Source organism: Patagioenas fasciata, chromosome 1 (genome assembly GCF_037038585.1).
Source record: "Patagioenas fasciata isolate bPatFas1 chromosome 1, bPatFas1.hap1, whole genome shotgun sequence".
NCBI classification, from domain to species: Eukaryota; Metazoa; Chordata; class Aves; order Columbiformes; family Columbidae; genus Patagioenas; species Patagioenas fasciata.
In genome coordinates, this window is record NC_092520.1 from 164,783,772 (window position 1) to 164,808,801 (window position 25,030).

A 25,030-nucleotide genomic window follows, 5' to 3' on the forward strand; every position below is an offset into this window, starting at 1 on the left:
TTACTGAAAATAAGCAATACTGTGATGTAAATTCTTCGAAAACATCACAACATTTCAAAGTGGGAAGTGTATTTAATACCATTTCCTCCTTGTAATGTTTTACATTTTGTCATACTTTTCTAACCTGTTTCTCTCTGATTTTCTTATTCAACAAGTTTGTAATCAAAGAAGACATAAAACTTCACACCAACTGCAATGCAAATTTCAAATATGGATGCTGTGACAAAACGGAGATTATTTAGTGTGCTGTACCGAATAATTGATTTATATAAAATGTGCATATCTTTTAATTGTCTTGTAAACATTGGAAGGGAAGAGAAGCAAATGGAAAATCCTTTTGGACACTAGTGTAAACAGACGAAAGTATTTAAGAAAAGTAAAATTAGAATTCTCACCCTTCAGTTATCGTCCAAAACAATGTTTGAACAACGATAATGGCTATGAATTTCAGCAGGTTTTGAGACAGATGCTTCTGTTGGAGCTTCACAACATCTTTTGGGCCCACATGCTTAATCATTTTTAATGAGTCTTGAAATCTAATGTCTGGAAAGTAAACAGGGAAGCAGAAATGACTTTTTCATGACGTTCAGAGCGCTGATGGTTTAGGTGCAGAATCACAGGGGAATATGGAAGATCTGCACTGTTTATCAACCTGATAAGGGTTTTGATACCAATCAACATTATTTTCACAAAGTAAAATCACTTACGAAATGTTGATAACTGTGTTGATAATCACCATAGTTGTCTTTCCATTCCCTCCTCTTATACTTTTATTTGGAAGGAGAGGAAATAAAAAATAGTCTTCAAAAGCCTATGAGATAAAAGCCTCTTATTCAACAAACAAAATGACCTTTAGGAGTTAGACTCAAAAGTACTTTCTCTTATCTTTTCATGTAGTTTGGAATTGTGGAGTATTTTTCAAAATTTACACGTCTTTGCTCCTTAAGGGGTTTTATGTAAGTTACAGTGAGTTGGTTGTTATTTCTTGGTCATAGTTGCTTCTCTCTCTTGTCCTTCACCAGATGTGGCAGGTAGGCTTTCTTTCCAGAAGGGAAGACAGAGATAAGTACTGCTCAGAATTAACAAAAAAGGCAAATCCTATTTCTCTACAGAAGCTGAACATTAAATAATTTGTTTGGGTTTTTTTTTTACTTTCAATTACTTATCGTACTCCCCCCTAGGTAATGGGAAATTACAGAGGAAATATTTACATGGAAATATTTACATTGCTAAAGAAATTGTTACAGCTCTGAAATGGGTTATCGGTTCAAATATCAGATCTGCTGTGCCAGTGGTTTATTTTAAATCAAGGATTCAGTTTCTGAATTCCCACTATATCGAGTTTCTTATGCTAGTGTCCCTTATCTTAATTGTTGCCCAGGAGCATCTTTTTCATGGCTGCTACATGGGAGCATAAATACAATTGTTATAATAGAGAACAACAGACCTCTTGCAGAATTTCCAAAAAACAGATCTCATGGTAATTTAAAAAAAAAACTGAAAAATTGAAGGCTCTTTTTTTTCTTTTTTTTTTTTTTTTTTTTCCTGGACCAGCATCTCTTCATCCCTAAATTCTGGTTATGAAAGAATAGAGATGATAACTGATGTGCATTCACTTCTTTTTCACCGACAAGACAGGAGAAATGGAGAAGGATTCTAAAGAGAGGAAATTCAACCTGGAACTGCTGTTATTAATTTCACAAGCTAAAGAATAGTAAATAATGCACAAATATCTGCAAAGCTCTGTAGAAATTTTCTTGGCTTGATGTAAATCTTCTTGGCTTGATGTAAAATTTTCTTGGCTTGATGTGCAATTTTCTGTGAAGTAAAGTTGCTTGTTTGGAATCACTGACAAGTTGATAACAAATGACTTAGCTGTTCCCTAAATACTTGACTATTTGTTCAACCAGTTTGTTTCACTCAAGCAATGATCTACTTCACATTTTTTAATGCATTCATCCATTTGTGTTTTACCTTTTGTTTTGTGAATCAGTCTAATAGTTTAAGGTGAGAAGAGTATTACAAAACTTCAGTAATTTGTTGATGTGAATTATCAAGGTTGTGTATCAGGTTTTTTTACCTTTGCGTCCTACATTTTATTTCCTCAGTCTTCAAGTATATTTACTCCTTGTAAGGTTTACAAAAGGCAGTACTTCCCCTCTGGCATAACATACTGAGAAAGACAGCATTTTCCTTTTTTTTTGCTGTATTATAGTGTTGTATTGTATTTCAGTGATTTAATAAGAGATTACTGTTGTGTTTTTTTCCTCTCCATGATTTGGCAGAGGTGTTTTGATGACTAATATGTTGATAGTTTGTGAATTTCCAAATAGACTTTATTATTATCTCATTTTTCATGGCCTATATAGTGGAAACAGGTAGGAAGAAGAATCCTCCCTTAATACTTTGGGTTACCAGTGTTAAAGATTTGTGACTTTTTTTTTCCCCCCAAACAAACTATTGCATCAAGTAATCAATATACATTCTTTTACACCCCCTGAGTGCTTTTCTCTTAAACTTTATTGCTTTGTTATTTCCATTTCACTGAATACCATAGCATGATCCTTGATTCAATGGAAAGATTTGTTTAAATGAAGATATTTGCACACATATCTCATTTGTTTTCATAATTCAGTTGCAAGTTGAAAGTTCAACTATTCTTTGGTAGGATGTGCTGCTTAAATACAGGCAGTCTGGGCTGGACAACCTTGTTCCTGCTTCACGGTGGTTCGTCTTGCTGTCTTCCAGAATGAAGGTGCTTAGAGAGGGCTCAATATGCCAACCTGGTATTTTTTAGGCTTGTTAAATCATAATCCTCAGTTTCTATAAGATAGTTGAGAAATTAATCTTGTCAACTTTGAAGCTGGAATTTGTTGTATTCATTTTGAAAGCAATTAAATGCTTGAGAAATTGACCTACTCTTGCTGCCATGATTATCTCGCTGGCATGATTATCATCTTTAAAGTTTAATAAAATTCTGGTTTGATATGACCAGAAGTATAACACTCGATCAATTGTTTATTTTCCTACTTAGTGCTACGTAAGTTTTCCTACTATTTATTTAAAAGCAACAGCAGGAAAATCCCTTTAAAAAGTTCCATTTTCCTCCCAAGAAAAGTATAAGAATTCTCAAGAATTAGGAGATTTTTCAGTTTCTAATTGGCTTAAGATACAAGATGATTAAATCAATTTATTTTTTAATATGCTCATTTGTATTGAGTGTGATCTGTGGAAAAGTAGGTAACTAAGTAAAGTTTGAATGGGTTCACTGTTTTGGAGATGTGTGAGATATGTGAGTGTTAGTTTTGTTCCCATGTTATGATGGAGTATTATTTCTGAAAGACCTGGGACTGTTTTGGTCTTGTTGTTGGTGCACATGGAATTAAGCAGCAAGCAAAAAAGTAAATATTACAAAGCTGCTTCATTTGAAGCTTGCTTTTCTTTTTTGCTGAATAGGGTCCCCAACAGAGGAAAAACTGAATATGCAATTAAAGATTAAATCATGGTGTATATATATACTTTAGCATCTTCTGAATGTTAAATATTCCCTTCTGCAATTTCATTTATTACAGATTTTACATGAAAAATACCTAAGTGCTATAAAAATGCATTCTAAATTCCAGAATTAGGGACCCAGTTTCTTTTTCTTTTTAGAATATTAATTTTTAATTTCTCACCACATGCAGATGGAACATAGTTGAGTGTTGAAATTTAGCTGAAGTCATACTGTATTTTTTTAATAGGGATGTGGCTTCATGGCCAGGTATAACTTTGTTTCTATTTCTGAGTGTGTGCATAATTAAACCAATTTTGTCACCGTTTTGCAGGAGAAATTTGTCTTGAGATATGGATTAAGAAATTGGATGCCAGAGATGTAGTTAATCAAAATTCTTTGTTTTTCCTAAGGTTAGTTGCACTACTTAAGACAAAAAAAATCAAACAAGTGAAGTTCCTTGAGTAGCTGACACAGCGTCTTTTCTGTGTAGACTGTCCTCTTTTTCTGTCCCTCAAATACCAACAACCAGGTTGCTGCAGATAACAGCTGTTCATAACTTCTAGGGCTGTGAAAATGATCTCTACAAATAAGCATTTATTCTCTGAAATGTTCCATGTAGCTTCATCTCCAGCCAGAATGACATCATTTTTCTAACTAATTTATATTTTAAAATATGTGAAGATTTATAGTGAACTTTTATAGTCTGGGGAAGTGAAAAGACCTTGGTTTTCATGTTTCGTTTAATGAGAAATTGTGAGATTATTACTCTTTATGTTTGCTACTTTCTGCTACTATCATTTCTAATAGTATATCACATTAAGTAAAATTAATCATTCCCAGTTTCACAAGTTTAGACAAAAGTCTAAATGGAATACATTTCAACTGAAATAATTCAGATTGAATATTGATTGATATTAAAAACTTGACACAGATTATTTGGTAGAATGTAAAATAAAGTATTGCCATAAAAATTATATTAGTTCAGATAAACAATAGAGCATACAGCATGAAACGAAGTCTAGAGGAGACATTACCACATTTACCCGTGTTAGTGGGCTTTTTCCAGTCTAACAGACAAAAAGATGAACTGAATCATTCTTCTGTGCATTCTTTTATTTACTGAGTTTCAAAGTAGTTGGTTGCAAGTACCTATAGAGCAGGAAATTGTCATTAGTCCAAGTGGTGATTTGATGTGATGCTCTGCTGTGGGAAATCAGAGTGAAAACCAGAGTAGCTCCAGATTATGTGGAACATACAACTATGGGAAATTGGATGGTCATGTACTGCAGAAGCAACATCAGAGTATGTTTTCAGAAATTAGTTAAAAAAAACAACTGTGTTTTTCTTACAAGTGTCAATGCTTACAAGCTGACTAGTCACCTTACTTACCGCTTCCAAAATGTTTTCTATATGTAAAAAAGAATAGTAGCAGTAATGGTGAAATAAATTCAGAAATCTGCATATATGCTAGTGAAGAGTGTAAAAATTGAGTGAATCTGAGAATATTTTTAGCAGCTTTATTTCATTAAACTAGAGAATGATGGAAACGTTTTTGTGACTTTTGTCAATTTAGTGATAAATAACTCTTGAGTTATTTATCATCTTATGAAATACTAAGCCAAAATGAAGTCACTCACAGAAATGATAGCTTCTTTTCTCATGGAAGTATTGTATTGGTGTGTTTTTTTTCTTTGTGTTTACAAAATATGTTGTGCACAGTTGGATGGCATTATTTCTGTGAATCCTAAAAGGATTCCAGCAGTTTTTTCCCAGCAATGATTAGTTTGTTCTGCTCATAGTAAAATGCTGTGTTTCCTGCTGTTCCCACCCCTGTGGCAGGATGCTTCTGTAGCAAACCACAGCAGCTTGAAAAGTAATGCACTTTCTAACAGAAAAAAAAAAAACAACCCTGTATCTGAAATAATTATTAACCTATTTAGCAGTGTTATGTTAAACCTACACTGAAAGTCTGCATTACTCAGGATTCATAGAAAATCCTGCAAAAAAAAGGGTTTGAGTAACTGAAGAGTTTAACTGCTGCTTGAGTTAATGTTTATGGTTAGTGCATCTGGGAAGAATAGTTTGCTATGTATTGTGTATTTGGTAGAAAGGACATGCAGCATCTTTCCATTATTCTTGCTCATAAAAAAAAATCCTTGTGAAAGTCGAACTATTTTATGAAACAACTTTGATGTATTTATAAACATAATGTGCTTTTTTCATTGTATGCGCATAGACTATAATTATAATGTCAGTTAAATTAGCTTCCTAAATTGTGAATAACATGGGCTGTATTTTCTATAAAATGTTAGTTCAAGTTTCTTTTGTAAGTACGGTTTTTGTGCCACTCAGCAAAATTGCAAAGGGAACACATGTGGACCCTTAAATATTTTTTTTCTCAAGTCCTTTATAGATGGGATTTAAAAGCACTTTTTATAACATAACAATTGTATGGAAAGGAACCACATGTTTTCCAAGTAGAGAAAATGTGTTTTAGTGATCTGTGTAGTATGTTTATATCCATATTGCACACTTTTAATCCTGGTTACTCACCTAACTGTTCTTTCAGTTCCTGCATCATTTATCAGTTTTCATACTTCAGTGAGGGCTGTGTCTGCTCTGGGAAAGTTTCTTGCTGTTTAGAGTAGATAGGCTTAAAACAGTTCCACATTTCTCTTTGGGGATTTTTATTTAGAGATGATATAAAATAAAACTATCATTTTACTAGAACAGTTTCTAAAGCAGAGAGACATATTTTGTTTTTAAAGATCCTTTTCCCACCTAAAAGCTACATGTATGCAGAATATGTGCAAATCACCTCTATGAAATATGAGTCTCACAGGAAGATGCAGAGGTCCAGGGAGCAAAACAAAACAAGAACAAACAAAAAAATAACAACTACCCTTTCATGAAAATAGTTTCTTGGTGGGGTTTGTCTCCCTGAGGAACTTCCTGATACTCAAATACTCTGTTGTGTGTAATGGGCTTGTAGCTCTTTCTGAATACTCTTTTCTCCTCTTGACAGCATGGGGTAACCTTGGAAATGTTCTCAAGAGCCAGAGCAAGATTTCTGAAGCTGAAAGCGCCTATAGAAATGCCTTGTACTACCGCAGCAACATGGCTGATATGCTTTATAATTTGTAAGTATGTGTGGCTTTCCTGGGCTTGGATTGTCTGTGAAACCTGTTGTGAATGAAGCTGTTGATTTACTTGCTGGAAATGGAAATGATGCTTTGTAACAGTCGTTTCATTAATTGTGCTCCTTAAACTGTGGGGTAGACAGGACCTTTACTTGGTCAACATTATCGTATATTCATGTATTGGATATAGAGAAGGTGAACTTACGCATGTTTGCTTTAAGAGAAGAAAAAAATCCCCCCACTGAAAAAAGTACAGATAGATGAGCTGGCAACAGTAGCACTCCATCTGTTTCTGACTCAGCTGAAAAACAGAGGTGTTATTTAGGCTTCTTTTTTAAGTCTGAATAACACTTGGTGAGCAGAGTGGGTGTAAGCACTTCCTAGCGGCAGCCAATATCCCTTGGTTAGCTCCAGAGGTCTGAAAAGTTAGAATACCAAAATGCTTTTCTCCTGGGACTGCCTTCAGAGCAGCGTAGGTTCCAGGAAATTTAATTACTAGCATCCTGTTGGAAGCGCGAAAGAGAATAAATACGGTGAGCATCAAAATAATTATACAGCGGGGAAAAAAGATTTCCCAGCTCATTAACGTACCAAGTCGTGAACACAGACTGTGCTAAGACGGGATCGTGCCGTGCAGCCCTGCGGATAGGGGACAGATCCTCTGGGATAGGTGTCTTGTGTTCCCTGCTAAGCCCTGCCCATCGTGCCTCTTTACATAAATAAACAATCAGGTAATGTTCTGCCTATAAGTCCAGTTTAAAATGGCTATTTATAATATCTGAAAATTAAGGTTACCATAATAGACTTTTTCTTCTTTCTTTTCCTTATTTACCAAGGAATAAGTTGGCCATTTCATTAATTTGCCTTACAGGTAAACATACTGCAAAATCAAAATAATTTAATGGTAGAGTTTCTGTTCCAAAATCAATTTCATGTCTCAAAATATGTATATTTTTAACAAGCATAAAATTACACACATATATGTATGCCCATAATTTTTTGTCTTTGTTAGGCAACAGAGAGTGTGAAAAGCATGTTTTTAACAAGAAACTCCTTCTGCTCACATTTCAAAAATAACTTCTGAACCCAGCAGAGGATTGTAGGGGAAAAAAATCACAAGATTGATAGTCCTGCATTTCTCATGCACCATTCATGTAGGAATGAAAATTACATCTTGAATGCGATAGACTCCTTTCCTTTTTTTTTTTTTTTTTTAAGTTTTTGAGCTTCACAAAACTATAAGTTATTCAACAGAAATTGAAAAATGTTGCATCTTTTTTTTTTTTTTTTCTTTTGTAGTCTTTCCCTATATTGGGTACTTCCATATCCAACATGAAAACTAAGTGGTGAATGGAGTGGGCTTTGGTATTATGAGACCACATACGAATCAATTATCTTAAGCATAAACTCTGAAGAGCTCCTTTGCAAGTTAACCCCATCCGTGGCACACCGTTTCATGAGAGCCTTTTACAGAAAATACTGTAATGGAAAAATACATCTTGTATGTGCTTACAAGAGGCCAGTTAGTTTTGCTTTCTCTGTTGTTTTTTTTTTTCCCTATGGGCCTTTGAAATTGAAACAGTCATTTAGTAGATCTTTAGGAAAAAAAGAACCCTTACAGTCATTTCTAATTACTGTATTTTGACCATAATATATCCCAAGTATATTGTAGTCTCATTTGCTCTTAATTATATTTTATCTTAGCACTTATGCCTCAGCATTAGATACAAATTAATTGGTACATCCAGCCCAGTGTTCACACAGCAATAACAAAACAAAGTGTTATATGATAGAGGAACAAATGATTAAGGATTACCTCACAATTTTTAATGGGTAACAATCAAAGAGAGAAACTACATAAACAGAAGCATTTGATGATCTCTCTTTCCTTCTTTTTCAAGAAACTAAAATGTGAAGTTGGTTTAGCAGTTGGTTATTAAGGCATTAAAATCTAGAGATTTTAAAAGATTGGATGAATGGCTCATTTAAGTGGTACATTTTTGTTTGCTGACTGTTACGCCTTATGGCTCTGATTTTCAGCTGCTTTTGCCATTTAGGACAATTGAAATGGCATTAATTTAGGTTGCACAATTACATAATCTACATTTTAAGGTTTGTCTGATTCTGAACATGTCATTTCACATAGTGTTTGAATGTGACAATTCTGTAACTTTAAATTCCTAAACTTTTAGATACCAGCAGATTTTTTTTAGTTACTATTTTTATTTGTTTAAACGTGACGGGAAAAAAGAAAAAAGAAGCAAACAAACAAAAAACACAACAAAAAACACAAAACAAACAAACAGACAAAACCAACCAAACAAAAGCCCAAAGGCTCTTGAAGACATTCATACTGGATTTGTTGTTCATCAGTCCTTCAGATATGGGTTAAAATGGGTTTGTTCTGTTGACGTTTTCTCAGGTCCAAATAAGTGTAAGTGAAACTTATTCATAGTTTATACCTCAGGATAACTTGTGACCCAGCCAGTCTTGAATATAATATCTGTGGCCTGAAATTTAGGAAACTTGAGCTCAGGCTAAGGACTCAAATTCTTATTTGGAAACTTGTTTTCTGAAACTCTCATGAAAAACTCAGAGGGTAAATTCCTGGCAACTTTAAAAACATTCTAGATTTTCGTATTAATTTTGGTGCAGAAAAGATTTTGGTTGTTGATTTATACTATAGATGGATAATGTATTACTATATACCTTTAGTAAGATAGTTCGTACTTCAAAAAAGAACATATTAAGTGGCTTCCTATGAAAATCTTCTCTGCTATCTTGAGACTGCACTGCAGGTAATTTTTGCAAATAAATCTCAAAGTCAGCTTTTCAAAGCTATGTAACACTGATGATTTCAGCTAGATTTCATAGGGCAGTAATTCAGCATAAACTGAGATATTTTTCTATGCCTTTTTTTTACACAAACGGATAAATACCTGTATTTTAATACTGTGAACTACCAAGGGCAGAGCAGTAGAAAAATAGTAGTTTTTCCAAACGAAGCAATGTTCAGTGGATTAAAACCAAACTATTTTTAGTTTGTTTTGGCTTTTCAGTCTTTGTTGCCTTATGATTGTTACCTGAAGCTCATGGGGTTTTTCTGTGTTGTTTCAAATTGCTTCTGATTAGTGCCTAAAGTAAAATTGCTTATCAGTCAAAGGACAGTTTTGCAGACATTATTTCACTTGTATTTAGGACTACCTCTGCTTAGAGTATTCTTTTGTCATCTCTATCAGTAATCTATATTACCTTGAGTTTCTCAGTTAATTTTAAGAATGTTCTCATTCTCACATAAATATTGAGTATTCCTTTGAAACGGTACTAATTACTTTAAATGTTGTAATTTTAGAGTATACAGTTCTCTATAAAGGATAAATTTCTACCAAAAAGCCACTCTCTTGCTTCTCCACCAAAATATCTCATTTTACTTTTAGTGATACAGGACTGTGTGTACAAGTTTCTTATTGATTTTTTTTGTTTGTTTTTTAATAAGTTCAAAGTATGAATTTCCATAAACTTTACTTTGGTAAGCTTAGACCATTATCTCAATAAATGTGGATTTTTTTTATATATATTTCTGTTAGGTAAAGTCTTCAATAGCAGCTGAAATTTTAGTTTTGTGAAGTCTGGGATTGCAGAAGTGTTTTGTATGCAAAATTTAACTCCACATCCTTGGGTAGAAAATCAATATAAGCAAACTTCTTCCTTGTCTGTTCTTCACCTATATAACACCTGAAATTGTGTTCCTTCTGCTTCTGGCTTTTAAGGGTGCTGGCATAAAAATCTCCTTTGCTGAGCTATATCAGAGACAAAAAGCACTAACAGCAGCCTAACCTACTAACCCATGTTGAACTGTATTTGAACCTGCCCCAGACAAAGCTGCCGCACCACTTCATGTAGTAGGAAACAAGTCAAGGTTATGGTTTCTCTTCCTTGATAGCCCACAAGTTTCATGATGCAGGTTGTTGAGTTAAAAAGCAAAGAGGATGTTGCCTCTTCTGAGTACTTGAGTTGTTCTTTTTTTTCTCAGCTGTGAATGCAAATTGTTACAAACGTGTTCAGAATTAGTCAGCTTGTTCTTCCTCTGTCAAAGACAGTGGCTGAAATTTGTGTCTTACTGTAACCAAAGCTGTCTTGATAAAATCTTGCTGTAATCTTGAGGTAACACCCAAAGAAAGATCACATTGGTGATCGGTGGTGTCCTGCAGTGCAGAACTCTGCTCTGGGTCTCTTTGTAGGGCCTGTATGAAGCAGGTATTTTTGTTAGTAATATTAACTGAGTACATTCAGTGGCCTCACTATTGAATTATATGCCTCAGTAGAAGGCAACAAAGCTGGTGAAGGGTCTAGGGAACAAATCGTACAAGAAGTGGCTGAGGGAATTGGGGCTGTTTAGCCTGGAGAAGAGGAGGCTGAGGGGAGACCTTATTGCTCTCTATAGCTACCTGAAAGGAGGCTGTAGCATGGAGGGTGTTGGTCTCTTCTCCCAAGTAGCAAGTGATAGGACAAGAGGAAATGGCCTCAAGTTGTGCCAGGGGAGGTTCAGGTTGGATATTAGGAAAAATTTCTTCAAGGGTTGTGAAGCATTGGAACAGGCTGCCCAGGGAAGTGGTTGAGTCACTGTTCCTGTTGGTGTTTAGAAGAGGTGTAGATGAGTTTCTTAGGGACGTGGTTTAGTGCTAGAGTTAGGTTAGTGGCTGGATTCAATGATCTTGAGGGTCTCTTCCAACCAAAATGATTCTATGATTCTATGAATGCTGAGTTGGTAGTCATCCCAACTGAACTGACTCAGTAACAGAGAAAAGGGCTATATTTGCAAACCAATTTTTCTTGTGTTTGGAAAGCTCTTCCCTAGAACTGAGAGAACATGACAGGATTTTGACTGCACTATCTGAAAGACTAGAGATTGTTTTGGGAGTGATTTGTTTTGATTTTTTTTTAGTAATAGGGTTATGGATGACTGTGCTTAGTGAGTTCTGCAGAGGGAATGGTCATTCTATCCTAATGCCTACTGGGTATGTTTAGGTTCTTATTGATTAAAAAAGTAGGATTTAAGTTCCATTTACATATTGCTAAAAGGATGTTATTGGAAAACACTGAATGTTCCCTGTTTGTACTGTTCCTTAATGATTGGCTTTCTTGTTAATTAAACCTAGTTGTAGATTCTTACAAAAGGTTAGCACTCATGTGATTGAGTAGTTGAATGTCTTCATTACTTAAAAAAAAAAAGCCTTAATTACAGACCGGAATTAATGTTTTCATGTACAGAGCTGCTGTAGCATCCATACTTGTCTTTCTTCCCACTAGTTTTGCTAACAGCAGTGAAAGAGTTGTCTTAGGCAAAGCACATCCTTTATTGTGGCTAGAGACAGATCTATGTGGGAAAAACAAAAGAGGCTTTTCTTCTGTTTCTTTCTTTGTTTTCCAGTGTAGCATCTATGTAAATACAGCTCTTTGTAGATAATCCCACCTGAAATCAATGGGATAAATGTAGCTTCAGGCGTGGATGAAGTGCAGTCATTGTAATATAATAGCTAACAGGCCCTGTATTAGCTGTTGTCAACCAGTAAATAAATTTGATAAAACTATTTCAATATTGTGCCTGGCCTGAACATTTTATAAATATTTCACTAACATACATGTTTACCTTGATGACAGTTATGGTTCTGTGTATTGTACTTAGTCAATTTATGCCAGCTTTAGTCACTGAGGAGTTTGCTTCAGCAATAGACCAGCTGGCTTTAATAGAACTACACCAGGAAGAAATTAATATGTAACTTGAGAAAAACAGTAGACTGTTTACTGACTGTTTGTATTTTGTGACTGCTTTTCAGTCCTTGTGAAGAGCTTTATGCCATTAGTATTCAATGACTTTAGGTGAAAAGCAAAGGGAAAATAGTAATATTTTTCAAGTTGTTGATCAAGCAAGATAGGTAAAAGCAGCTTAAAGAATTCAGGATGGTTGCAAAGAACTCATTTGGGGGAAGTGTTTTCCTGCACATATTTAAATGAGCAATTCTATCTATATGATGTCTATATGATGTGCATTCTTTTTTTCTTCCTATTACACAAACAGGAGACACTTCCTAAGTCACTGGGTGAAGTCTGCTACTGCTGCAAGCAATCGGTGCATATCCTGCATTTTAGAAATCATTCACACTCCACTGTAAAATTACCTAGAAGCAATACAGGCAAAGAAATTCCTGTTGTAGTGTTGTTCCAGAATCTTGCTACTGTGATAGTTAGAACTTGTTTCCTAATTAATCCTAAATTAATTGATGGTCAATTTACAACCATTTACTTTTGTCCTACGGTTTAAGTAGCTTTTGCTTTTCTGAGTAATGTCATCCTCATGTGTTTCTAGAGTGAAACTTTATTCTTCCCCAGAATTTGTGTTACTAGGCTAAAGAAGCCAGAAGCCATTGACTTCCCTTTCACCTCCCCCCCTACCCTGACACCTCCATCTGATAGACTTTACACTTTCCCAGTTATTGCAGTAAACACTACTTGAACGGAAGCTGTACATTTCAAATAACCTTATTTCAAATATGCCTTATATCTGGGAAGTGGACTGGAGAGAGAAAAAATTTTGAAACTGCAAACTTTAAGCAACTGGTCCTGTGTTTTGTTTTTTTTTTGAAGGGGATCATGTTGGGCTTATGCTTTTTTACTTATTTGACTTGGTATTCTTAGCAGCTGTAGAAGGTTTATTAAAAAAAATACCAAGTTTATCACTTGAGCTTACTCTTCTGTATCAAGCATCCTTATTTCAAGGATGTGCTTTCCTTTGTTCATCCTTGCGTAAGGAAGAAGAAAGGCTTTATGTCTCTGTAAGTACAAAAGAGAGGTACATACTCAACGTGTGCCAATTGCTCTGCTCTGCCACTGGCTTACGTTCAGTGCTTTGCACTGTATTGCTGCTTTTGTATTCTTTCTGTCCCCTCGTTCTCCTTTCTGCCAGTAATCTCCAAAGAGCAGTTATCATTTTGAAGTGTAGCCGAAGAAAGGGAAAGGCATGTCTAGAACAGATCTACTCCTTGGCTATAGGAGGAACTTCATTATGCCGTGGCAATGGCAGATGAAAATTAAGTCTCCTTTAAAAGAAAACGGGGTAGAACTGTATATTTGTTAAGCTTTACAAATGCACCCCAAACTTTTTAAAGATATCTTCAATGTAATAAAGCATAGGAATAAACATGACAAACTTTAAACTTTTTGATTGTGCAGTTAGGTAAAATTACTAGTCAAATGGAAAAGTTTTGGCTAAACATGTAGTCATTTTTAATCACAGAAAACATGGAAATATGCATGTACAAAATCTTGCAGTTTTCTACAGACTCACCATTACTCTGTTACTACTGCTTTCCAGGTCAGTGGAAAGGAACTAATTTTGTCTAAAAGGTTTGAGAGGCAGTAGACAAGGAAGCACTGACTCCATCTGCCAGTGATAATTTCTGACTTCAGCTCCAGCAGTCAGCTGGAGGGCAGTGGGTTGTCAAAGGAAAGAAGGAAGGAAGGAATTGGGACTGTCAAAATGGGGCTGAACAAACAGATGCTAAGAAATTAAAGGAGGTCATGGACTTTCATTGTTACAGCCTGTGGGTGCAACTTCATCTGCCTCTGTCGATGCTCCTCTATTCTTTAGCTAGTCAGATGATTTATTGCAGTCTTAGCTTACTACAGTAACTATGAAGCCATTATTTTGCAGCTTGTGACAGCACAACTTCTTTCTGTACAACCATGGTCAGTTTACTTGAAGGACATTTTGGAATTGTCTAGTTGAATTGGAATCACAAAGTTTTATTTCAGATTTTGCCCTTAATGTATCTTTATAAAGACACTTGAGTTTTATTTTTAGTGATTTTAGACTATAATTTTGAGTATATTTTATTAAAATTCTCTAGCTGAAAGATAGTAAATGCTAAAGCAGGTGATAATAAGACATAGGAGACTTAACAAACTTCCCTCTCCTGGCTTTGACCTCTGTTCTGAAGTGAAAGAGACTCCAAATTCAACTCCTATGAAAAGGGAAGCATTTCTGTGGCAAAATAACCCATACTTCACCTATTTCTGAAAGAGAAAGAAAGAATATATAATGAAACTTTCAGCTGAAGCTTGTTGAAGAGTTTTTAATGTAACTTAACAGACTGCAAAGGTAATTGAGTTCAACCTCTCAGCTTCTTTGGAAAGAACTCAGAGTGCCGAACAGACCCTTTTGGTAGAATTTGCTCTAGTGACCTCTTTGCAACCATGTACTGAAGGACACGATCACTTCAGATGTTACTCACTTGAGCCCATCTCTTTGCTTTGTGTTTGTCTTGACAATGGTGAACAGTTTTCAGAGCCAGTGTAATGGAATGGATTCGTAACACTGCTTCGGTTTAGCAACAACTTGACATTTATTGAGGTAGATCAAAAGTTTAATATAAGATTTCTAATAACTCTTAATCAACAGGTAATTAATGAAGTGATTTAATACAATTCAGTGAAATGTGTTGTAATCAGTAACTTAACTAAAGATTAGATGATGGCAGGGTCATGCTATACTTACAAAAGAGATAAATCCAATTATATACACATATGCACACATGTAAATGTGGGGGTAAAATGTATGCATACAGGGTTATAAATCATACATGTAGTAATGTGCTTTAATCCATGGTTATGTGAGTATACGCATATTACATGTGTAGGTAAACCTATTGCTAAAGTTTCCCTTTGTTTAGTGAATTACTTTAATGCAGTAATCTCAACAAGCAGTTCATTGAGACTCAAGACATCTGTTTTCATCAGCGGAGTGTGCAGAGTTAGGCCTTTGGATCCTTGCAGAATTGTCAGCGGACAATCGTTGAGTTTTCGCAAAACCAGCTCTTTCAGGTATTGTCCCCATCAGAGGGACATTCTGATCACATCCTGCCGTGATACAGGAGAGCAAAAAGGGTCTCACTTTAGGATCGCTATTTAGAGGGTCATGGGGTCATTGGCTTTAGTCACTTCAGAGGCAGCCCTGGGACTTGCTGCTTAAAACTCTTATAATATTAATTGTAAATTCAGGGGTTCTTTGCCAGTTTAATGCAATGTTCATCCTCTTAGCATTTTATCTATTAACCTCCTCACAGGTGAACATCCAAACCACTTATCTCTCAGAAGCATACCTCACTAAGTGTTAATTTTATTAAACTAAAAATATTATTTTTAAATTTTCCTTTAAGCCTTTTCCTGACTTTGTTTAATCTGAAACTAGAACTAGAGACTCGTAAATCTAGTAATTTTTTATACTGTCGAAAGCCACAGGGAAAACCATTGATCAATTAGGATGGAATTCACAAGGATAAAAGGAGGCAGTTTCATGCCTTTTCATGGTTTTTCAGATTATATCCTACTTTTTTTTTTCTTCTACCAAACCTCATAACAAACATAAATAAGACACTAATTGTTTGCTGGAATTCAGCACTCAATCTTGCATCTGAGCAGCTTGATTTTACACATGTGTATATATATATATATACACACACACTATTTATGTGTTTGAGAGGCAGAATGTCTGTAAAATGAACAGCTTTTAAAAGAAAAAAAAGGTCCTCTAGAAGAGGAGTAAAAAAGGCCAAAAAACCTAGAATATCAAGTAATTCATCATGTGTGCCAGTGCTATAGCATGTAGTGAACACAGAAGATTAATTTGGTAGTAATTACAAATAAAAGTTATTTTAATCCAAAAAGCACAGATGTCATGCACTTACCAAAGTAATTTATTTTTTTCAAGTTGACTAATTACTGTACTACTTCTCTTAAGATGTGAAATTATTTATTCCAGAACTAAAATAATAATGGAATTTCTTTGACAAATTTGTTCCAATATTGTGCATAAAAATGTTTGGGGTTTGTTTTGTTTTGTTTTAAAATAAGGAGATTTAAATGTCAGATGGTGCAACTCATTTATTTATTGAATTCTACTACTATCAACAGAAAACTGTATCAAAATACAATAATAATAATAATAATGATTTTCTTTGGAGTAATTACGTTCTATAAAAATTTTTAGAGTATACCATATTCAGGTTCTAGAAAATTTAGAAAATGTTATTACTATTCTGATGATCATAACTCTTGCCACCTGCAAGACACTTGACAGTACTTAAAAACCTTGGTACCATGCCAAAAAGTATTCTGAATGTTATTCCCTTGTTGCTCACATTACTGCAAGTAACAACTAACTGTAAGTTCTGTAAATATTAAAAGTCGTTTACTGCCTAATCCAAAGATAACTGAGAGACAGTTTTGAACATGTGGCCACATAGTGCTGATAGATATTATAGGGGAAAAAAAATATATATATATATATTCCTCCATTCTGTTAAGTCCTAACCCAATGATAGGAAGCAAACGACACAGATGGTGGTTACTTCTTTAGCTAGCTGCCCTGTGCTTTTCTTCCCCAAAAATCTACTTGTTTTGTTCAAAAAGTTTTCCCGAGATTTTTGGAGGGAAAACGATCTTCTCTGATTAGAGGCTGGAGATGGAAAAATCCAACCTCTTTGCAGTTTGAATAGCTATCAGCAGATAAAGCATAGAGGAAGAAGAGAAAATTGCTGTAGGTTAGGGAAGCTACAAATAGATATGACAACCCTCCCACCTAGAAGAAATGGCTACATGTATTTTTTTCGTGGATACTTTGAGGTGTATGGAGAGGGACATCTGCCCCTGGTTAGTGAGGTCTGAGTCTACATGCTAAAATTAATAATTTTTAAGGATTTTTAAATCTTGGTGATTTTAATATATTTGCATATGCTTTTTTCCATCTCCTAAAACCTTGTAAAGCTTTGAGCATTCATTTAAGCATAAAATTGTCAACAATATCCAGACGACTCATTTCTCATAAATTTGTGGCTGACTGGTATGTGGATGCTTGTCTTAAAAGTTAAGGCTCATGGATTATGGAACTAAGAACTGGAACTATTCGATATCGTTCGTGATACGTCTTCAGTTACGAATTTGTTCAGAGTAGAAAGAAGACAGGGAAAAAATTGAACTGATGTAGGTGCTTAGCCATACAGTGAATAATCTAGTGAAATTGTTTAATTTTTTAAGGTAATACATGTAAAGTGTTAAGGAGTTAACTTTATTATACATTTGAAAATATCTGCTTATTTCAAGTCAAGAAAACAGGCTAAACAGGAATGCCTTAGTTACAAATATCTCCGCCATACTCCATCCGCTTTAAAAAGCCCGAGAGTCTACCCCTTTCTCAAATGAGTAAATGAATCTCTTGGATTCCAAGGGAGCCAAAACTATTGCATTTAACATCTGTTAAAGCCATATGGATGCACCTGATGTCTATGAATTAATCCTGTCTTCAGACAAAATAATTTTTGCACTGAATTGTTAGTAATATGCAGAGTTGTTGTATCTCTGAAATATCAGTCAGCATGTTTTTCTCTGTTATCTTAGTTTGTTTTCAACATTTATTTTGAAGTTACTCTTTGCAGTAACTTCCCCCCCCCCCTCTTTTTTTTTTTCTTCTTATGCAGAGGATTACTACTTCAGGAAAACAGCAGGTTTTCAGAGGCATTACATTACTATAAACTGGCAATTGGTAGCAGACCCACACTAGCTTGTAAGTATTTCAACTATACAAGTTTGCATAATATTAACTATTTCTTTTTAAGGAAATCTTCCTATTCTTAAATAACACTTTCCTTTTTTTCAGAAGTTATTATTTTGGAAAGCAAAAGGTGAAATTGTGCACTTTTCAGTTTTCTGCAAGTATTTATTAGCTAGTAACTACATTTAATTTGGTGCAGGGAGGAAGGAGATAATGAGTTAACACTGGGCAGCACTGCTAGAACCTAAAAGACTTTTCAGCTGAGGTGGTGAGCCTTAGATGCTACTGCCCAATTTTCAGGATCCTGTTTTCTGTTTATTAGAACCAGTCCCTGATTTTTATGGTATGTTTTGTGAGTCCACAGTTCAAAGTCCTTTCATTTTTTCTTTCTTGCCTGAGGGAAATGGGAAATAATCCATAGGATGTTGCCAGTGATCGGTTCCAAAATTAAGTGTGTGGGTTTTTTTAAGATTGCTTACTTTTTTGTAACTTAGATATTAAATCTTACATATATATACGCATACACGTGTATAGGTATAAACATATGCATATATTTTTGTAACATTTCAAACAATGATGCTATATGCTTGATACAGTCTTATAATAATAAGAGGAACAAAAGTGGAGCATGCTGCCTAACCAGTGTTCCCTTCCTTCCTTCCTTCCTGAGTCTTTATGGCCATTGTCTCGTTTCCTTGTCTCTGAACTTTTACTTCTTATATGTTCCTCTTCACATCAGTGATTGATCTATATTATATGAAAGCCAAATTAGATAATCATGGGATCTCTTTCAGATGTTACTTTGAAATAAAACAAAGATTAGATAAAACATAATGGAACCCCATTAAAAGATAACGTTTTTCCATCTTCACAGCTGCCTATTTAAATACTGGCATCATCCTGATGAACCAAGGGAAAACAGAGGAAGCCAGGAGGACTTTCCTGAAGTGTTCAGAGATCCCTGATGAAAATTTGAAAGATCCTCATGCTCATAAAAGCTCTGTTACTAGCTGTCTTTACAACTTAGGAAAACTTTTTCATGAACAAGGACACTATGAGGTAAGACTCTAGATTTGTCTACAATCTCATGATAAAACCTTCATACATAAATATTACGTATTGCTTCCCTATAGACTTTTAAACTATGTGATGGGCACAAATTGCTTGAATTTCACCAAATCAAGATCAGCATTCCCTACAGAGCATATTTATTCTCAACAGCAGTAAGTGTGGCGATGTTGATTAGGAGTGTGATGTTCTGGTGTCAGAGTCCACATTAGCAATGGTGACATCTGATATATGTTAATTATTCTTTTTGGTTTTGTCCCCATGACTGATATGCAAAGGATATATCTTGATTACAGACCAGCCAACCTAAAGCATACTGACTTTTTAATTAAAAATAAAGTCCATCTTTAGTTGAAAAAATGCAATTAGTTTTGCTTTTCAGTCTCCCAGTTGGAACAATTCAAAACTTCAGTGATTAAAAGCATCCCATTACGTGCTATTTTCTAATAACTTGACCTAAGTGCTAAAGTGGGTTGGATATTTTGAATTTAACCATACACTGCACCCAACCCGTTCCCATCTCATTTACTTGTCCTCTCCATTTTCCCTGCTGAAAGTATTAAAACTGGACATTTACTGAAGTATTGACCTTTAGCAGTATTTGAATGAAAGTCATTCTTACTTTGCATTGCCAGGCATACTTCAGAACAGGAGTTACGCATGGTTTTGGTCCATATAACTCTTTCAGACCGTGACCGTTACCTCAGCTGTTTAAGATTAGGCATGCACAAGCTCTACATATTCTCTGACATCTGTCTGCTGAATCCATCTCTGCCAGATGACAGTTACTAAGTGGTTAAAACACAGATACAAACACCTAATACCTCCATGAAGTCTGCATGGCTGATGGAATGTGGAGTTGGAGTGCAATGCCTGGAAGGTGCAAGGGATTTTAAGAATATGAACCATCAGATTTCTGCCTGGTGGTCGTTGCAGTCTGACCCAGCCTTGATTTGATCATACACTTAGATTTTTTTTCTAGCGTATTTCAGCCTTCACAAACTGTGACTATTCAATGGGGTGATGTAGAAAGTGATGTAGAGCTAACAGACTGAACAGCAATCATCCTAAGTGCTAAACAAATTATAAATGTGTGATCAAGTAATTCAAGGCACAGCACATTTGTGAAGGGAATCCAATTTTGGCATTCTTGACACTATAGTCCATCTCATTCTTTCTGTGGAGCAGCCTTCAGTTGTGAGGACTATATTTTGTTATTACTTGGCAGTAGACGATGTCTTTACTGTTAGGACATTTACCTTAGCTTAGTCATCAGAATGTCCTTTGTCTGCAGTTTGATATTGCTCCATATTCTCTGACAGTCTATAGAATTTTACATATGTTTAAACCAATCAATGACTCATACGGTTATAAAAATTGTCACTTTTACTTCCACCTGGAAAAACAGTTGCAATATTGTAACTAATTTTTGTCTTGTCAATAAGCTTCACTGAATTTGGCAAAACTTTTGTAAATGAGAAATATGAACATTCTGTGATACGATGCCGATGTGTTTTCTTTCTCTCTGCACCTTTCATTTGGGGAAAGAGGGTAGTTTGGTTTTACTTTTTATGTGAAAGACTGCTTTTGAAATTGGTGCTTTATTAATGATTTGTCCCACGTGTGTGTTTCTTTTCAGGATGCCCTTATGGTTTACAAAGAAGCAATACAGAAAATGCCAAGACAGTTTGCACCACAGAGCTTATACAACATGATGGGTAAGTGCATGGTTAGTGCTTCAGAAAGATACTTGAGGAGCCAGGCAGGGCGAAACAAAAGAGCTTAGCCAGGCAACTGGTGCTCAGATGAATTGGCTAATAAAAACAAAAGTAATTGGCTTCAGTATATACAAGCCAAACCAGGTTCAGAGCTTAAATGCCAGCAACTGAAGTACTGGATAAGGCACAATAAGGCACAACTGTTAGAAATGTTACTGGATATCTCCAAGAGTATCTGTATAGCACTTCTACATCATCTGCCTGGACTTGTGCAAAGCATTTAACACTGTCCTGCGTTACATCCTTGTCTCTAAATTGGAGAGACATGGATTCAGCAGATGGACCACTCAGTGAATAAGGAATTGGCTGGATGGTCACACTCAAAAAGTTACGATCAACGGCTCGATGTCCAAGTGGAGATCAGTGGTGAGTGGTGTTCCTCAGGGGTCAGTATTGGGACTGAGGCTGTTTAACATCTTTGTGGGAAACATGGACAGTGGGATTGAGTGCACACTCAGCAACTTTGCTGACGACACCGAGCTGCCTGCTGTGGTCAACATGCTGGAAGGAAGGGATGCCATGCAGAAGGACCTAGACAGGCTTGAGAGGTAGACTGACTTCATGAAGTTCAACAAGGCCAAGTGCAAGGTCCTGTGCATAGGTCAAAGCAATCCCAAGCACAACACAGGCTGGGCAGAGAATGGATTGAGAGCAGCCTTGAGCAGAAGGATTTGGAGGTATTAGTTGATGAGAAGCTGAACATAAACCGGCAACGTGTGCTTGCATCCCAGAAGGCCAACTGTATCCTGGACTGTGTCAAAAGAAGGGTCATCAGCAGGTTGACATAGGTGACTCTTTTCCTCTACGCTGTTGTGAGACCCCACCTGAAGTACTCCACTAAGCTCTGGGGCCCCTAATGTAAGAGGGACATGGACCTGTTGGAGCAAGTCCAACGGAGGGCCATGAAGATGATCAGAGAGCTGGAGCACCTCTCCTATGGAGATGGGCTGAGAGAGTTGGGGTTGTTCAGCCTGGAGAAGAAAAGGCTCTGGGGAGACCTTATAGCAGCCTTCCAGGGGGACATATAAGAAAGCTGGAAAGGGACATTTTACAGGGGCGTGGAGTGGTAGGACATGGGGTAATGGCTTTAAACTAAGACAGGATGGATTTAGATCAGATATAAAGAAGGTGGTGAGGCACTGGAGCAGATTGTCCAGAGAAGTTGTGGATGCCCCATCCCTGGAAATGTTCAAGACCAGGCTGGATGGGGCTTTAAGTAACCTGGTCTAGTAGAAGGTGTCCCTGCCCATAGAGTGGAGGGGATGGAACTAGAAGCTCTTAGAGGGCCCTTCCAACCCAAACTATTCCATGATTCTATTTAGAATGCATGGTGTTTTTCTTGGCCTCCACAATCTCTCATCCACTATCTTGGAGACCTCATGTGCAATTCATACAGTTTTTTTCAATCTCCCATTTAGTCATATTTGAAACTAAGAAGAAATTGGTTTTACTTTATAGAAAATGGAGTGAGATTGATTATAACATAAAATTTCGTGTGGCTCTTGTCTGTTAAATTTCCTTGTAAACCAACAAGATGTCTGAACAGACCCACAGTGTGCCAAAAACTTATTTCCCAGCCGATATACTATTAGTTAGACATCTACAGTGGGAGAATTCTTCTTCCAGGACCAGCCTATCTGTTCTTCAGAATTTTAGCAGAGTCCTTTGAGTACTGCAAGAAAAATTAATTTAGCTGAGGTGGTATTTTATTCTTTAACTTCAGCTTCTCATGTTCTTCATCACATCTTTATACAGAATACGTTAAACAAATAAAAGAAAGAAGATAATATGAGTTATTTATAGTATTCAGATCTGTAGACAAGAGGATATGTTCTTAATTGTTCCAGAGATGCTTTTAAGTGGAATTTTCTCTGAAAGAGCATATGTTTTGCTAAGCAACATCAGTGTCTGGCCTAGTAGACTCCTTGAGGTCCTATCTGGAACAGAAGAGAGTGTAAAATTCCTTTAGAGTTCTTTGAAGTAGAGCAATTAAAAATACATGTAGAAACAATTAGGATCAACAGGAAACATGAGGGGTTTTGTGGCTTTTTACCCGCTCCCAATGACTAAAATAAAAGGGAGTGTATTGGTTGATACCAGTTGGTTTGACACAGTTGATGAAGGGAGGCACTACTCACTCTACTTATTTAGGAAAGGCATCTTTTATTAGCTCCTTACAAGTATTTGGGCATAGGAAAAAATATTCTAAAATTCTGGTTGTGAATGATGCTACGTGTTTGCAAATCCCTGTAAATTGAGTACTTCTCTTGACACAGTGACAAAGTATCCAATGTCAATAATAGTATAAACGCTTCCTTAGCAGTAATACAGTTCCATGAAGAGTTATTTCCTCTGAATACTAAGCTGCATCAGATTAATGCAGAAGGCTAAAATCCCTGAAATGCACAAGTTGATTATTGTCTGTGCTTTTGTTCATAAGGAATCTTAGCTCAACTATTGTTTTATCAGTTTTATTTATCAGCACTTGCTGATAAATTTTGGTGGAGTTATCAACAGTCACCACTCTGTGAACTAAGCCTCTGCTTAACATCCGTGTCCTATAGTGATTGCTGAAGTACTGCAGTGCTCCAGAAAACCCTCTGAAGATTGACTGCCCTCTTTAGGGCACATACGTATTTCATAATTCTGATAAAAGTGCTCCTCAAAAGTACAGAAATTGGAAAAAAAACATGCTGTTTCTAGCATGATCAAAAAGCAGGCCTGTGACACCCTTTTTTTTTTTTCCCCCATGAATAGATGGTCCCTTTAGAACCACTATGACCTGTGAGATTCTCTAGTTTTTACTTTTTTTTTTTTGCCAGTTGGTTACGTTTTTAGTTTCAGGGGATCTTTCTTAGCTTCCTTTATAAGCATAGTCCACAATGTCCAAGTTCACTCTGTTCCTGGGATTTGCATTTATTAACTCACAAAGCAATGGAGGACACAAAGACCAGCTCAGTCCCTTGCCCAGGCTTGGCTGCTGCTGCACTTCCTCCCTCCACATCTTAGCCCAGACTCTGGCTTCTCTTCCCTTTAGGCAGCTGCCGGCACTTTGCGGATGTCCTAGCGGCACAGCAAGTTAGGGTCAACTAAGATTACCGTAGCCCCTTTCAGCCTGTTGCAAAGAGCAACAGGCTATTATGGAGCTCTGTAAAGTACAACTTATCATTAATGTAGCATATTGCAGCCTTTCAGTACTTAATGCGGCCTTTCGGTACTTAAAAGGAGCTTATAGAAAGGATGAGGGCAGACTTTTTAGAAGGGTGTGTTATGAGAGGACAAGAAGTTACAGCTTTAAACTAGAAGAGGGGTGATTCAAGCTAGAGATAGAGAAGAATTTTTTTACAATGAGGGTGTTAAAATACTGGAACAGGTTGCCCAGAGAGGTGGTAGATGCCCCATCCCTGGAAACATTCAAGGCCAGGCTGGACGAGGCTTTCAGCAACCTGATCTAGCTGAAGATGTCCCTGCTCATTCCAGGGGGTTGGACTAGATGACCTTGGAAGGTCCCTTCCAACTCAAACTAATCTATGATTCTATATATGTGTATTTTGGTTGCTTTTGTGATGGCAGTTGTTGCAGGGAAACCAGAACTTGCTTCATGCTAGTTGTTGAGGTGCGGCTTGTTGACTGTACTGCAAAGGCCATTCAAGAGGTCACATAAAGCGTCGGGTAGTGACTTGAATTGAATGCAGTGTGGCTCTATTAACAGCAAGACTCGGATCAGTTTAAAGCTGTCCTGGATTTGTCTGCACAAGTGTATGCGACTGCAGTTAGGTTAGTCTCTCTTACCTGTAATAGTGTAAAGTTAGATGACAAGACAGAGCTAGGTAGGTATGCTCACTTTATAGTGTGGAAAGGAAAAGATACCTCTGGGGAGTAATTAGGCCCATCTAATTTAGCTGTCTATTTTAGATTATACAAATAATCCCCTGAAAGCATA

The 25,030-nt window shown here is 36.2% G+C and overlaps 1 protein-coding gene across 2 annotated transcripts in view; it reads left to right on the plus strand.

Annotated features, from left to right (window-relative positions):
• Positions 1-25,030, plus strand: part of TMTC2 (transmembrane O-mannosyltransferase targeting cadherins 2) — a 256,190-nt gene that overhangs the window by 163,377 nt on the left and 67,783 nt on the right. For both annotated transcript variants that reach the window (XM_071799635.1, XM_065856816.2), the window contains exons 4-7: positions 6,522-6,636; positions 18,168-18,253; positions 19,116-19,300; positions 20,949-21,027. In XM_071799635.1, coding sequence (XP_071655736.1) covers positions 6,522-6,636; positions 18,168-18,253; positions 19,116-19,300; positions 20,949-21,027 — 465 coding nt within the window. The remainder of the gene's footprint in view (positions 1-6,521; positions 6,637-18,167; positions 18,254-19,115; positions 19,301-20,948; positions 21,028-25,030) is intronic.